General features: G+C 42.0%; 1 protein-coding gene across 4 annotated transcripts in view; it reads left to right on the top strand.

Moving 5' to 3' along the window:
• Positions 1-16,993, top strand: part of tpra (translocated promoter region a, nuclear basket protein) — a 110,858-nt gene that overhangs the window by 44,527 nt on the left and 49,338 nt on the right. For all 4 annotated transcript variants that reach the window (XM_060944291.1, XM_060944293.1, XM_060944292.1 and 1 more), the window contains exons 19-26: positions 1,769-1,903; positions 3,371-3,511; positions 8,582-8,747; positions 10,606-10,778; positions 13,097-13,249; positions 13,441-13,557; positions 15,441-15,644; positions 16,495-16,685. In XM_060944291.1, the coding sequence (XP_060800274.1) occupies positions 1,769-1,903; positions 3,371-3,511; positions 8,582-8,747; positions 10,606-10,778; positions 13,097-13,249; positions 13,441-13,557; positions 15,441-15,644; positions 16,495-16,685 (1,280 nt within the window). The remainder of the gene's footprint in view (positions 1-1,768; positions 1,904-3,370; positions 3,512-8,581; positions 8,748-10,605; positions 10,779-13,096; positions 13,250-13,440; positions 13,558-15,440; positions 15,645-16,494; positions 16,686-16,993) is intronic.

Consider the following 16,993-nt stretch of genomic DNA (forward strand, 5'->3'; position numbering starts at 1 on the left):
TCAGCTAGCAAGTAAGGAAGCTTGTGCATGTACAAATACTTTGCAAAAAAGACATGGTTTCTCTCTGTAATTTAATTTGTACATTAACAGCTTCATAAATGCCTCAGTGTGGCATCCCACCTTTACCTCATGCGTTTCCATTTCCGGTTGAGAGTACGTCATGTGCATTCTGGCTGCCACTTCTCACTGGAGCTGCTTATTTTATTTTTTCTCCTTTTTTTTTTTTTAATATGAGTGATTCCACGCTTATGGGTACTGAAATGGGGACATGAATTTATTCACCTAAAACCATTTTCTTTTTTTACCATCAGGTCACAAAACATGTAATCTTTAATGAATGATATGTTAAAAGATAACTTTAATTTTCTGAGATGTAATAAAAACATATTTATATGCCAAAGTCAAGCCTACGAGTTCCAAAATGATGTCTGTTACATTACTTCTGTTACGATTGTCCATCTCGCGTCTGTTACAAATTAATTACAATCTAGCTATATACCATGTTAATCTTATTGAAAGAATGTGTATGTTTATTCTACTACACATGTTTATTAATTATATTTGCTAAACCATCACCTTCCTATGTTTCAAAAAGTAATTCTACATTGTTAAAATTGAGAATATATATGTCCACAACACTTCTGTTACGTTCTGACTTTGGCATATAAATGTTTTTATTACATCTCAGAAAATTAAAGTTATCTTTTAACATATCATTCATTAAAGATTACATGTTTTGTGACCTGATGGTAAAAAAAGAAATGGTTTTAGGTGAATTTTTAAAAATAAGTTCATGTCCCCATTTCAGTACTCATAAGCGTGGAATCACTCATATTTTTTTTGTGTTTGTGTAGTTTAATGATTTGAGTGTTTTGGTCTGCCGGTTGTGGTGTAGCTCCGGACCCAGTTTTGGGCGTCGGTTCCCTCCAGGCCTTGGTTTGTCGTGGGTGATGTCTGTGCTCCTAGCTATGGACTGCAGTGAGCTCGTTGCTCATTTTAACATCGTGGCTGTCCAGTGCTCTGTGCTTGGCGTGATGTTCCGAGCGATGTTGCTCGGTGGCGGCTGTGCAGGCGGTTTGGGACATACCAGCGCAGCAGTGCGTCTGTGCTCGCTTTGTGGATCCATGGCGTGGTGTTCCGAGCGATGTTGCCCGGCGGCGGACGTGCTGGCGGTGCGGTACTTGTTTTTGTACGCCTTTTGGTGGGACTGTGGCTGCTACACCTTTGGAATGACATCCTGACCTCTATTTGGTGGACTTCTTTTTATTTTATTTTTTTTCTCCCTATAGTTATAAAGTGACCTTGGGATTTGAGAGAGGTGCTATATAAATTGAACTGATTTATTATAAAGTAGAAATATGTTTGTAATTTAAAAGCAACTACTGCTGGTTTTAACTTTGGTGATGTACTTGTCAGTTTTTATATCTACCAGCTTGTTTAAATAGTAACAAACCACACAAACAAATTTGAGAGATTGAGCAAGTCTCCTACTTTTGAGGTTTCTGTCTGACTTGGATTTGCATGATGCAGAACTAGCAGCTACGAGTTTTTCTTGTTATTGAAATTGGCAGCGTACCTCCAGTGTAAACCTAAAGCGTTTGGACACCAAACATGTCTTGGCTGATGAAATACATTTTGAAGAAGGTGTAGTTTTTTAAGACACTGTTGTTCCCATACAGAATTAAGAGAGAATCTTAAATCATCTAGCAAAGTCAGAAAAAAGTTCTCTTGCTTTGTAGATAAACATTGGCTTTCTTTCGCTCTTTAGGCGCGATGTGAGAACCTGCGTAAGGAGCGTGACATTTTGAAGCAGGTGGAGAGTCGACTTAACAAGGAGAAGGAGTCCATCTTGGCTGAGCAGCGTGGACAGAACCTGTTGCTCACCAACCTAAAGTCCATCCAGGTACGACTCTAATCACAAGTATGCATTCTAGGGTGCATCAATTGCCCTCACTTTCGTAAAATCTGATGCATTTTTGTTTGGGTGTTCCTTTTCACCAATAAAGACATCCTGTAAAATTTTTTGACCATATTCAAAAGTCTAATGGTGGCACCATGAGGGTCATTTTTTTTTTTGCCAAAAACGCTTATTTTATGTTTTCGCGTAAGGTCTGAATTAGGGGTGGGCGGTATGGCCAAAAATATATATCACGGTATAATTTGAGCCACTGACGGTATACGGTATACATCACGGTATTGTAGTTTTGTATATAAATTACAACAGAACAGTTTCTTGGTGGTTACCATAGCAAAAAGTAAAAGCTTTCAATCAGGATGTTTTCAGCAATATTGAAATTTATTGTGCAAAACAGAAAACACAGGACATATAAAAAAGAATGATATTTATATTTTAAAAAACTAAGAATAGGTAAAGTTCCTCAAATAAACTCCTCGAATTCCTCATAGACACAAAATTGTAAAGTACTTTTCTAAGTGCAAAAATAATCAACGGAGATGTAGAACCAAGCTTTTAAACAGCTTTAGTGCCAATTAGTAGCACACTTCAAGGCAAGTATAAAGTGAACCATAGTGGTTAGTCTTGAGGTGGTTGAATAGATTACTTGTGTTACCGTGTCTTGCGATCACTGTCGCCCGGCATATCTTGCAGATAACATTTTCTTGTTTAATATCCGTCACTTTAAATCCAAACCATGTCCAGATTACTGATGTTGCGCCGACTTTTTTCACGAGCTCTTCCTCTGCTGCCGTCTCTTCACTACTCGCTGCCGTTGTTGTTGTTGTTGTTCTTCGAAGCAGCCAGGCGGGCGTTCAAACTATGCATTACTGCCAACTAGAGGAGGCAATGAGCTATCGCGGTACACGCTATGACACAAACTCTCTACCGTTGGTCAAAAAATACCGCATACGGTATCATACCATGCAAACCGCCCACCCCTAGTCTGAATCACAATGTTGGACTCCATTTATTGATTTCTTGTGGCCCAGAGATCATGTTAAGAACCTTTGCAAGGGATTGAGAAGCATTAATGTGATTCATAATACATCTGTATTGTTTAAAAGTAGTTGAACAATGATTCAGATATTTGGTATACTCTATAAGGTGCCATAATGTTTCATGAAAAGTGATCGAAATTTTGTCATAAAAGTCATAAACTAGCAGCTTTTTCCATAACTTTGAGCTCCTGGTGCCACCATTAAACTTTTGAATTTTGTCAAAATATTTCACCCAGTGTGTTTTTTCTTACCAAAAGGAACATAAAAACAAAAATGCATCATGATCGGAGGAGCTTTTCATTTTTATGGGGCAACTGATGCACCCTAATGCACTCGGTATTAGGGTTTTTTTTTTTTGGTAAAGCCCTGATCTGTTACCCCGAAAGTGCTTACTCGATGCTCTCTGATGTTCTAGCTAACGATGGAGCGCTCAGAGGCAGATACCAGGCAGCGCTATGCTAACCAGATTATGAAGTTGGAGAAGGAGATCGCACAGCTAAAGAAGAGGATTGAACAGGAGGTAGAACGGAGGCACACTGTGGAACGGAACCAAGATGTAAGCTCCATTCTGATTTTATTTGAAAATAAATCTTCTTTTAAAACATTTGACTGAGTTCGATTATATAGAGCAGTATCTGGGTCGAATGTGTTACCAGAGCAGTAAAATCAGGTTTGTCCCACTAAAAATGGAGGAGTCTTTTGACTCAGATTTTTTTTTTTTTTGTTTAAAAAAGTGAAGGGCCATATGATTGCTTTGGATTGATTACTGGAGGATGACAGTTTAGTATCTGGAGGTTTTTTTTAAAGACGCAGAGCCTGTGTGCTAGCTAACAAATGTAGATATTCTTAGTGTAGAACAAAATTATGATTATGGCATATTTATAAATAAACTGCTGAACGTGACTGTGAACTAATAGTACTATCCATGTGCAAAATTACCAGTAGTAAGGATGCTTTCTAGTTTGCATGTTCATGCATGTTGTTTAATCTTTATTATGCCTCTGCCACTGTAAGGTGCAGGAGGCATTGTTTTCGGGTTGTCCGTGCATGCGTGCGTGCTTCCCGAAACCTTGTGAACACGATATCTCAAAGGCTAATGAAAGGAATTTCACCAAACTTTCACCATTTGTGCACTTTGGGACAAACATGAACTGATTAGATTTTGAGATCAAAAGGTCTAAGGTCAAGGTCACTGTGAGGTCAAATGTCTGTCCAAAAACCTTGTGAACACTATCTCCAAGGCGAATGAAAGGAATTTCACCAAACTTTCACCATTTGTGCATTTGGCGACAAAGATAAACTGATTTTAGATTTTGAGATCAAAAGGTCTCAGGTCAAGGTCACTGTGAGGTCAAGTGTCTGTCTGAAAACCTTGTGAACACAATATCTCCAAGGCTGATGCAAGTAATTTCACCAGGTCACGATTACTGTGAGGTCAAATGTCCATCCCCAAATCACAACTTAAGGCGTGTAGTCTACCGGGCGGACGCATCCCCATCGACACCGTTGGCGTTGAGTTCTATCTAGTTTTCTGTATGAATGTGTGTGGGGAGAGGTTTTAGTCCATTATCATTATGCTCCTAAGAATCATTGTAATGTCTGGACCTTGAATCCTGGTGTCTTTTTTCTTTTTAAATGTAATTCAAACAGCTGTGGTGAACACCTTTCTTTAGTTTTAGTTTCTTTGCTTTAAATCAGGGGTCGGCAACCCTAGGCACGCATGCCACAACTGGCACGCCGAGGAATTTCCAGTGGCACACTGACGATGATACACAAACCTAATTATTCAACACATTAAAAATGTTCAAACGTCATCTTGAATGGTCATTGGCTGTTGCATGGCGAGCCTGCTCTTTTAGTATGACTACACAACAATATAGCGCCCCCCTCCCAGTGTTGCCAGAGACTGCTAACGTTTTCCAGCTCAAAATATGTTCAAAACCCGCCAAAATGCACTTAAAACCGCCCAATCTGGCAACACTGCCCCCTCCCCATATTTCTCATGAGACGGGCCCACTTGATGCAGCAGTTGCGCTAAGATGGCAAAGAAGCCGACAGTTCGGGCTTTCCTCTCCTCGTGGACCAAAGAATATGGGTTCGTTTCTCAGAGGGACCGTGCTGTGTGCACATTGTGTTTTGAAAGTGTTGTGTCTCGAACATCCAGTGTTGAACGTCATTTCGAGGCAAAGCACGAAAAGACTTTCAAAGATCAGGCAGATAGGGACGAATCAATCTCACGCGCAGTGTGCGGATATGGGAAGCAAGCCCACACTTTAAATGTCTTTGCCTCAGCTAAAAACAATGCCACTGAAGCTAGCTATATAATTTCTCACTGCATAGCTAAACATGGAAAGCCATTCACAGATAGTGAATACATTAAAGGTGGCCTTCCACCAAAAACGTTTAATACTGGCTCTTTGAAATACCATAGTTCACTCCGAGTTGCGTATGCATGCTGCATGTGAGAATGTAATTCTACCCCCATTCCCTGTATTAGCTTATGAAAGAAAATAGTCGGAAAAACGAGCAAATCTGAAAAAGCCCTACGAACTTGCGTCACTTCAAAAATTAGTATTCATGGCCTCGCCCACCTCGGCTTGCAACCGCCCACGGGAAGAAAGTTCGGATTTCAGTGTGAGGAGAAATAGCAGAGCCCATCTTGTCAGTAGCTAACGAAGAGGACCTAACAGCAAGTTGAAAACATGGCTGAACAAGTTCGTGCCGGTGTTATTTGTGGCAATAACACATCAACGTTGCATGTTTGGGGAGGCTGGGACCTCCCCTGCGCGAGTTACGAGCGTTCAAAGTCGGGCTGGAGCCGCCGACAGAAACGAAACCTGAGCGGAGCGGCTCACCTCGGGGCGAATCACGTCCCGAGGCGCGGGGCTAGCCCACCCTGGCAGCACTGGTTTGTTGGGGAGAGGGCAGAGGTCGCTGGCTGCCAAGTTTGGGGAGGCTGGGACCTCCCCTGCGCGAGTTACGAGCATTCAAAGTCGGGCTGGAGTCGCCGACAGAAACGAAACCTAAGCGGAGCAACGTTGCAAGATAGAAGAGCTGAAGAATAAATGGTTGGAATTTATCTTTGGAACACCACCAGCGAAGTATAATGCAGTGTTAGTACTGTGTTCTGATCATTTCAACCACAGTGACTTTTCAAACTTCGGTGCCTTCAGTAGTGGTTTTGCATCGAGGTTGCATTTAATCCCTGGATCTGTGCCGTCAAGACGATCGACCACCAGCTCACAAGCTGTCAGTAAAACATGAACTTTTCGTTCGAAGGTTTTTGTTACAAAATAGCATGTTCATATTCTCCACGTTAGCATGCATGACATGGTCACAAGCTAGGCAGGGATGAGAGTTTTCCGCTTTTCGGCGGATTTCTGCTTTTTCTGAGTAAAAAACCGACCTTTTTATATTATGCCAAATCCGTTGAGAAATTTTTTTAATTAATTTGGGGGGGGTTGGGGTATGTTCCTTCATGCTGTTCAAACTTTATTAACTCCAACGATGTTTACACATTATTTGTAAGTCGCCATCTTTAGTCTCGTTTAAATCTCGTTGAATGTGATGTAAAATTCGTGTTATCTACATTGTTTTTGGTCAAAACATCGACGTCGAGACCATAATAGCCAGTCAAAACAGTTTTTACCAAGACACCCACATCCGCTTGTTCTGACCCACTGGAGGGAGCGTCACAGTGCTGTTAGCCAATCAGAGGTAATACGTTTACATGTCATGAATATTAATGAGTAAGAGCTGAAATCCTGTCGTTCTCCCGCCACCCGCTCCTCCAGCAAACTAGAACAGCCTGAAACAGGAGAACCACAGCATTTTTTTCACCAAAACCGGCTCACAGGGCATTCATTCATACTAGCGACCACCGCACAATTAATGAAAAAACGATGCAAGGAGACCTTTAAGGAGGCCTCTCTCTCCAGCTCGTTTAGTCTTTTTGAGGGGCTGCCAAATAAAGAGACAGTAAAATCAAGAATAAAAGACATGCCCGTATCAGCCAGAACTGTTGAGCGACGAATTGGTGAAATGGCAGAAAACGTAAGGGTGCAGCAAACAACTGGCATAAAGTGGGTTAAAGTGTGTGAGGTTAATGGCATAAAACAAGTGCAATGGTGTTTTACATGTGCTCAATGCATTAAAGGAACAGTCCACCGTACTTCCATAATGAAATATGTTCTTATCTGAATTGAGACGAGCTGCTCCGTACCTCTCCGAGCTTTGCGCGACCTCCCAGTCAGTCAGACGCGCTGTCACTCCTGTTAGCAATGTAGCTAGGCTCAGCATGGCCAATGGTATTTTTTGGGGCCGTAGTTAGATGCGACCAAACTCTTCCGCGTTTTTCCTGTTTACATAGGTTTATATGAGCAGTGATATGAAACAAAGTTCAGTTACACAAATTGAAACGTAGCGATTTTCTATGCTATGGAAAGTGCACACTATAATGACAGGCGTACTAACACCTTCTGCGCGCTTCGACAGCGCATTGATGCGGAGCTCAGATATCAATGCGCTGTCGAAGCGCGCAGAAGGTGTTAGTACGCCTGTCATTATAGTGCGGACTTTCCATAGCATAGAAAATCGCTACGTTTCAATTTGTGTAACTGAACTTGTTTCATGTCACTGGTCATATAAACCTATGTAAACAGGAAAAACGCGGAAGAGTTTGGTCGCATCTAACTACAGCCCCAAAATATACCATTGGCCATGCTGAGCCTAGCTACATTGCTAACAGGAGTGACAGAGCGTCTGACGGACTGGGAGGTCGCGCAAAGCTCGGAGAGGTACGGAGCAGCTCGTCTCAATTCAGATAAGAGCATATTTCATTATGGAAGTACGGTGGACTGTTCCTTTAAATATCCATATCCATCTAAAATGTGTGGTGTCTAATTACCGTATTTTCCGGACTATACGTCACTCCGGAGTTTAAGTCGCATCAGCCAAAAAATGCATTATGAAGACGAAAAAAACATATATACGACGCACCGGACTACAAGTCGCACTTTTTTGAAGGGTTATTCTATCCATAGAATCTGTGATTCTATCTGATAAGCAGCGTGTGGTTACTGCGCAACTGCATTGTTTATTTAATAAACGAACAGCTGAGCAGTGATAACGCGCCCTTTGCCCTGTAAGTAGCCTAGTCTGATTATTTTAAATATCTACTACTATCTTTAATACTATCACTATCGTTATTACTAATAGCCGATGATATTATTATTATTATTATTATTATTATTATAACTAATATTAGTAGCCTATTACTGATGCATTAATCAGTTTGCTTTTAGAATATTTTTACCGGTAGGGCTTATTATCGCCCCATGGCTCTTTCATCTTTGTTATTAAAGCTGTAGTCATCATCGAGGAGTGTCATTCTTCATTTTTGTCGAATTTTATTTCATCAAATCAGAAAAAAGTGCGACTTATAGTCTGAAAAATACGGTACACACAGTTGTGACACAGTGAATGGCACACTAACAAGAAAATTTCTAATTGGCACTACATGGCAAAAAGGTTGCCGACCCCTGCTTTAAATTCTACTTGTTTACATCTCGAAGTACGTATTTCCAGTGTGCTTCTTTTAATTAATTTCTGGACTTGTTGTGGTTAGGTTCAGCTGGTCGAGGCTAAGAAGCAGCTGGCAGCTCAGAACGCTCTGCACCAGAAGACCAAGGAACTGCTGAAGAGCACTGAACAGCAGGTTTCCACTCTGAGACAGCAGCTGAACAGCTCCGAGGATCAGAATGGCAAACAGCCTGTTAAAACCTCATCCAGTGGTGGGTGCTGTTGCTGTTTTGCCATTTATTTGCCATGTTAACAGTATTGAGGATTTTCAGTATTATCGTTTAGACATGAAGAGCGAAATATGAGCAGCACAGTTTATGGTAATAAGAGAACGTGCATCTGTCCTCTTGCATTTCATTCTGGTGAGAATGTTTCTGTATGATGTATAGATGAGTTTGTCTTTGGGTAGTGCATGTTGTCCAAGCCAGAAGTACAGCTTGTTCAGAGCTGTGATTTATTTTTAAGCTATTCATAGCAAACGGACATTGAAACCTGTTGCTTTGAGTATTTAACGGAGATGCGTAGAGCCTTTATTTTTAAATAAATTTCTGAGTGGATAGTATCTCCATCCTTGACTCTTGTATGCTGCATAAATGGGAATAAAAATATATATTTTTTTGAGAGTTAAAATCGACCGCAAAGTTGGCATTGGAGCTGCCCCGCTGAGCCAGCCAGCCCTGAGTGCGTGACGTCACAGCGGTAACCGGTTTTAAGGCCGAGGCCTTTTACAGCTGTAGACCAAAGTCAGATAAATAAAAATTTATGGTGAAAGTAAGAAATGCCGTTACTGACTTGCTCAACTAAGACTGATTTGACTTCACTGATTGTGGGTTGACTCTCATTAAAACAGGATAGGTGCTATAACTTATGCAACATACATGTACATGCATGCATTTTCACTGATAAAACATAAAAGGCTAATTAAATAATCAGATGAACTGAGACAATCACATTCTGAAGCAAATTAAATAATCTTATACCGGTAACTTAAACACACAATACAAGTTACATGTATTAATCTAAATGCAGGTAAACAACGAGTTTTTGTTGTTTTATATCCAAATGAGAGTCGGAGCTTACCCGTCTGTGTTCTCGCTTCTTGAAGGCTGACCTTGTGGCCGATTGTTTTTGAAACAGTCTGACTTTCAGTTGTTCATTCAGTTCTCCGTTCATTCACTTCTTCCACGTAAGGGCGAGATGGCAGCAATATCCAGTTTAGAAATCAGATGGCTGCTCCACTCATTCACTTTTCTTCATACTGTGTGTTCCGCCATTACTGCTCGGCTCAGGCAATTACTAAAACCTGGGACGGAACGGGAGGTCACTGGTTTTAGCAACAACCGTGGGGAGGTCACTGCCCAAGCGATAGGTCCCGTTCCATCCCGGGTTTTAGCAACAACCCTCGGCTCAGTCCGGGAGAACTAGTGCAACTGAACTTTCCTTTTTAAAATAAATAAATGAATAAATACTTTCCTTTTCTTGTAGTTTTCTTTTCCTTTAATTGTTGGTACTGCACCCTCTTTCAATATGGGCTTATAGCCAACGCTCCTCAACAGATCAGAGGTCTCATACGAGTCTTCAGTAAACTGTGCAGAGTAGAGGAGAGACCACTTCATAGGCACCCAGTGTGCCCGTGAACTTCTCGCAAAACGCGTCCAAATCTTTGCAGTTTGAACATTCTTGGGCCACGAATGCAACGTAAATCCACCTTCTGTCGTGTTGCTGCACCAGCCAGCAACACGTCTACGTGGCACGGCGATAAATTAGCTCAAAATGGAGGATCGGAGTTGCAGTCAGCTCTGTGTTTTAGTATAGCGGAAATGGCGATGAGACCGATAGACTTCCTGCTGTGACGTTACGGACGTCAAGGTCATTCACTCAGACCACTACTTATATGAATCACTTTAATCGTAAAAATTATATTATATTTATTGTTAACGCTTAAAACTATTCCTGTGCCATTCTTGAGGTCTCAAGGCATTTATAAACGAAAGTGAGGCCATGGCTCTGCGTATATGCTTTAACAATGACTGTATTGCTTAGAAAAACATGTTTCGGTTCTTTCTCCAGCTGAAGCTCCTGGTGTTCCTGAGCAGGAGGTGGAGGAGTTGCGTGCACGTCTGCAGCAAACAGAGGACCAGAACTCGGATCTGCAGGAGCGTCTGAAGAGCGCACAGAACAACCTAGAAGAATACAGGACCATGGTGCTCAGCCTGGAAGACTACATCAGCAAGGACAAGCAGGTGGGACTGGTTGCATTTTAGGCATCTCATCAAAGGCTGCGTTCACACTGCAGGCTGAAGTGACTCAAATCCGATTTTTTCGCCCGTATGTGACCTGTATCCGATCTTTTATTGACAATATGAACGACACAGATCCGATTTTTTCAAATCCGACCCAGGCCATTTGGATATGTGGTGCTAATTCCGATTCCTATCCGCTCTTTTCATATGCGACTTCAGTCTGAACCGCCAGGTCGCATTCATCCGACTTACACGTCATCACCAAGCCACAAACGTCACTATTCTGCGCTGAAGTAGGCGGCGGGTCTCTCAAAAAAGTTACAACAACATGGCGCATAATCACGGGCGCAGATAGAGGGTGGGACGAGTCATATTTAAATTCACCTCGTTCGGTCCCCCCCACTTATAGGGAGGAAAAAACGTCTATGCTGTCTTTCTTTGCATAAGGCAAACCTCACGGAAAAATCAAAAGACTAATTACCATTCGGTTTATTGAGGTGCACAGCAGTGTATACATATAGTTGCAACAACTCACATAAAACAAAACAAAGACTGATTCGGTTGGTTGAGCTGCGCAGACTGCACAGGTTGCGAGCTCGAGCTTGGTTGCTATGGTTACTAACAACAAGTTTGACAGGCATATCGGGGTTGGGGTTGGTTTGCTGGCAGCTTTGTCCCCCCCCCCCCAGTTTTTTGTCCCCCCCAGTTCAAAAAACGTATCTGCGCCCCTGCGCATGACATCAATGCGAGGAACGCTTCGGGCTGTGAAGGTTCTGAATCTTCTCAATGGAAGGACGCAGAGGTTAGGGAGCTGATTTCCATTTGGGGGGATGCAGCTATTCAAGCTAGATTGGATGAGTCATACCGCAACCGGGCGGTTTTACTTCCGTAAACACTGGCCATGCTCACTGCGTGTGACGTCGTCATATCCTGCAATGCGCATGCGGAACACTTTTAGGTCGCTTTTCGTTCATACTGAGGATCACATACAAGTCGCATATATTTGTTAATGTGAACGACCTCACAAAAAAATCGGATTTCACAAAAAAATCGGAATTGAGCATTAAGCCTTGCAGTGTGAACGTAGCGTAACACTGGCATCTTTTGCAGGCCAGGTCTGTAAATCTGAGTATCTGCGAAGGGTTTTTTCTAGTGTTGTCAAGCAATTAAAATATTTAATCGCGATTAATGTCGCGACTGTCATAGTTAACTCGCGATTAATCCCAATTTAATCGCACATTTTTGTCACATGAAAAACCATTGTAATTCTCTTATCAGCATAAAGTGAATGGGCTTGCTTTGTACCAATTTTTTTTTTTTTTAAATTGCAGAGCATAACACGTCTTGTCGCAGCCACTGACATCCATAACTTCCATATTAGATGAGAAAACCAAGGGATGAAAAATAGTGCATATCACTGTGAAAATAAAAAAATGTTTTATTTTACTCTTCATTAGTTTCTTTTGAAGAGAAGTATTTGCCATAAAAGAAGATAAAAACAGATAACAAAAATAAAAAACATTCATCATACGTTCAAAAACGTTCATCATAGTGTGGCACTGTATTCTCTAATTCTCACCGCTTATAACTCTACACCCCCCCGGTGGAGCTGAGCTGGGAAACTGAAGACTGAAGGAACAGTATTGAAAAGTATTTTTCCAGTCTCACCTGTGAAAGGTAATCCCATGTGATCTCGTTTGGACGGTAAACCTGTTGGTACAGTTAAACGCAGCACATGAATGAGGCATCTTTATTCTCGGCTACTGTCTAGACGCTATACCAGAGACGGTTGAAGAATCTCCACTTTGCCACATCTAATATGGCGGCGAGGATGTTTATATGTCTATGCCTTTCTCCATCACTCACACGTACTCTTATTGAAGCAGCACGCGACAAGCCTCAACAGGAACTACGGGTGACTCGCAGGGCCAAATTAGAATTTGCGTTAAAGGCACTATTTTTTTTTTTAAATCGCGTTAAATTGAGATCGCGTTAATGCGTTATCACGTTAATTTTGACAGCACTATTTTTTTTTCTTTTTTCTCTGTCTCTGTCTGTGTGGCAATTCAGTCACAAGGGATAACAAGAGCTGAAGTGCTGCAGCTAGTAAAAGAGGCATACATTTTAGAAAGTATATTTGTAATATGGGGTGTAAATGACATGACTTTGGAAAAAAATTTGAAAATTAAGCTAAACTAACCACTATTAAACCATTAAATCTAACTTTATTGAGACAAACCCAAAGTAGTTGTTGTTTTTAAATGTGTACTGTTAAAACACTGTTAGTTCATTCCACCTGTGCCTTATGTCCCGTGCAGGCACTTGAGGAGGCTCGCTTATCCATAGAGAACCAGCTAAAGGAGGCCCAGGAGCTTAACAAGCAGCTGGAAGCCCGTATGGCTGAGACAGAAAGAGAGAAGCAGGAGCTGCACGAGGAGAAGCTCAAGGCTGTGGAGAATGTGGAGAAACACGTAAGAAAGCAGATTCTCACCTACCATGGTTGTAACTTTTCAACATCCGGGCCGTTTTCAGAGTTTGAGTTTCACGTTGTACAGGCAGCTCATGAGTCTCGGAGTAAGAGGAGCAGTGCAAAATATTGACACTATATATATATTATAACTTGTCTGTATAATACAAACAGTTGTCTCCTGCTGTGTTGTAGGTAAAAGAGCTGAAACATAGTCTGACAGAAATGCAGACAGAGCTGCAAGATGCATTACAGAGAGCAACATCTGCTGCAGCCAAGCAGCAACAAGCCATACAGGACAGCCAGCAGCAGGTGGGTCGACCAATACTCTCACGATTTAATTTTATTTACTAATATTGTATTTGGAAAACCAATAAAAGTTTATCAATTTTTTTTTTTTTTATCGCAAATTTTTATTTTTATTTTTTAACCTCCATGGATGCAAACGGCATGCCTTTTGGCGGATGCCGCCTTTTTCACGGCTGTCTGGGGGATTTGTGTGAATCGTGCAGATCCGATGAGGTTTTTTTTGGGGGGGGTGGGGCGTTGGAGTGTCTGATTATGATTTCATCAAAGTAAATTCTGTATTAAAATTACTAAATAAGCAAATGCCGTTACAGTCCATGAAACATAGGAAGTATAAGTATGAGAAGAAAACAGTAAAATCAGAAAGCTGCGCACGTAAAGCCAATTGGCTGTGCGCCATTATCTGCTGCTGGCTGCACTTCACTGCACGCGCAAGGATTTCCATCAGTCCTACGCAAGTTACGTAATTGGCTTTACGTGCGCAGCTTTCTGATTTACTGTTTTCTTCTCATACTTATACTTCCTGTGTTTCATGGACTGTAACGGCATTTGCTTATTTAGTAATTTTAATACAGAATTTACTTTGATGAAATCATAATCAGACACTCCAACGCCCCCCCCCCCCCCCCCCCCAAAAAAAAAAAAAACCTCATCGGATCTGCACAATTCACACAAGTCCCTCAGACAGCCGTGAAAAAGGCGGCATCCGCCAAAAGGCGCACCGTTTGCATCCATGAACCTCAGATGACCAATTGGATGTAATTTCAATGAGATCTAAAAATCATAATGGTTAATTTTACTGTAATATTCACATCTGTCACTGACCAAAATATCATCGAGAGAGGGCTGAGGTTGATGGTATGATGTGTGTTTTGTAATAAATTGGGTCATTATCCAGTTTTTGAGAAACTGAATCCAGGTGCCATTGACTTTTTCTAGAATATCGAACTGCAGCATCACAGTAACACTTATGCCGCTTTTCCACTACCAACGCGGCTGAGTCGGGCTGAGCCGTGCCGTGCTGAGTTGGGCTGAGTCGAGCTGAGCGGGGCTGTTGGAGTTGCATTTCGACTACAACTGCGCTGAACCATGCTGGCTGGAAGTGGGTGGACACATTGGGTGGAGTTAGCGAAAGTGGGTGGACGTCACGTGATGTCGTTAGGCGGCGCAAACAGTGACATCAGTGACCTTTTAAGCGGTAGTCTCACGACCCGGATAGTAAACAATAAACATGGAGGACATGGAGTCGTTAGTGTTGCTGGTCTTGGTGCTGTGGCTTGTTGTCACCGGCAACAGATACTGGCAAGAGCGTATAGATGAGGCGAGGCGCATAAGGCTTCAGAAATTCTCGTAATTCTTCTTCTTCCGGGTTTACGGTGTTTACAGATCCCAGCGTGCTCGCATGTGGGCGTGTGAGGGCACTCCTCCTCACCAATCAGTGCACAGGGGAGTGTCTGCTCACGCCCCTAGCCCCACTCGGCTCGGTTTGGCTCGCTTCAGCCCCACTCCAAAACCGTGCGAGTTTTGGGTGCTGAGTAGGGCTGAAGCGAGCTGAGTCGTGCTGCTCCGAGGTAGTCGAAACGCGAGCCGTGTCGGGCTGAAGTGAGCTGAAAAAGGGTAGTGGAAAAGGGCCATTAGTCGTTAAATTTTACCAGTAATTTCATTTTTCCTTCTTGTCTATATTTGGTAGTTTTTATTTTTGTGAACATTGGCTTTTATAGATCTTTGATCTGATTGTTGGCATGTAGGGGGGAAAAAACCTTCCGCCATCCTTTTTGGTATGGTACAATTATCAACAGACTGCAAAAATGCAATGAAGAAACTTCAGCTTGTGATTGTACAACAGTTAGCACTAGTATTTCTAACCTTCTTGTCATCTTTTCCCCCAGGCTAAGCTGGGCATGGAGGCACAGAATAAGTATGAACGGGAGCTCATGCTACATGCTGCTGATGTGGAGGCTTTACGGACTGCTAAGAAACAGGCCCAAGAGGCAGCGAAGAGCCGTAAGGAGATGGAGGAGAAGGTCCAAAAGGCCACTGCAGAGCTTCAGCAGGGTTGTGCGGGCTGGGCGCAGCAAGAGAAAAGCCTAAAGGTAATGAATGGAGATGTTAAAAGTAAAGAAAGTTGTTAAACTTCATTAGTGTGTTTACGTTTCTTTAAAGTGCATATCACGGGTAAATTCAGGAGCAAGATCAATGTAATTCTCCTATTTTATATTAAACTTTGGTCAAATATCTGTCACATTTTGCATTTTGTGCAATTTTTTTTTACCTTGCGCAATCCCAGAAAAATTCAGTTGAAATCAAGCCATTTGAGGCGAATTGGTCCGCCTCTGAAAAAACTTGGCATTTGGATTTCCCGGGAAACATTGATTTTTCGTGACGTCGCGTACGGGACGCCTCCTTCTGAATCCTACGTCAGCGCTGGTTTGTTTATGAGAAAACGACCTGGTGGTTTTCTGCAAATTTCTACGTTATCACGTAATTATTAAAATGGTTAACAGATGTATCGTATTGTAGGAGGGTGTAGCAACACCAATCTTGATGGGATTAGTACTCATCGTTTTCCAAAAGACCGGACAATGAGAGAGAAATGGGAGCGCTTGGTCTACACAGGCTGTGCACTGAAACCGTGCAAAGCTCTCGCAGCCTGCTGGCGCTTCCGCAGGTGATGTCACAATTCTGGCTCCAGACTCCCTTGGGATTTTTCCAGACGCGTTTTGTTATTTTATTTTATTTTTTTCTGCTGTAGACAGATGGCCTTGTGCAAAATTACCCTTCTGGATGAGTGTGTAAAGGGACATACTTTCATATAAAAAAAAAAACGAATTTGCTCCAGGATATGCACTTTAAGTGGTTTTATTGACTCCTAGCCTTATTTGTGTGATGTCATCCTAATCTCAGTCCCCTATTTCACACACTGACTGTTAATGTTGTGTTTAGGAGGAGCTGGTGAAACAGGAGCAGCGCGTTGAAGACTTTCAGAAACAGAACAAGATGCTCCATGAACAGATGGAACAGCTGAGCGCTAAAATGGCTTCCACTGTTCAGGAACAGGCAGCCAGAGAGGGCATTCTAAACATTTCTTTTAATGAGGAGGGCAAAACTCAGGAGCAGATCCTTGAGATCCTCAGGTAAATGTCTTAACTTGTCCTACAGGGCCTCATGACTTGTTCTGATTCTGTGTGGAGTATACTGTGGGTACGGGAAGTATTCAGACCCCTTTACATTTTTCACTCTTTGTTTCATTGCAGCCATTTGCTAAAATCAAAAAAGTTCATTTTATTTCTCATTAAGGTACACTCAGCACCCCATCTTGACAGAAAAAAACCCAGAAATGTAGAAATCTTTGCAAATTTATTAAAAAAGAAAGACTGAAATATCACATGGTCATAAGTATTCAGACCCTTTGCTCAGTATTGAGTAGAAGCACCCTTTTGAG

The sequence above is a fragment of the Neoarius graeffei genome, chromosome 17 (assembly GCF_027579695.1).
Source record: "Neoarius graeffei isolate fNeoGra1 chromosome 17, fNeoGra1.pri, whole genome shotgun sequence".
Classification (NCBI taxonomy): domain Eukaryota; kingdom Metazoa; phylum Chordata; class Actinopteri; order Siluriformes; family Ariidae; genus Neoarius; species Neoarius graeffei.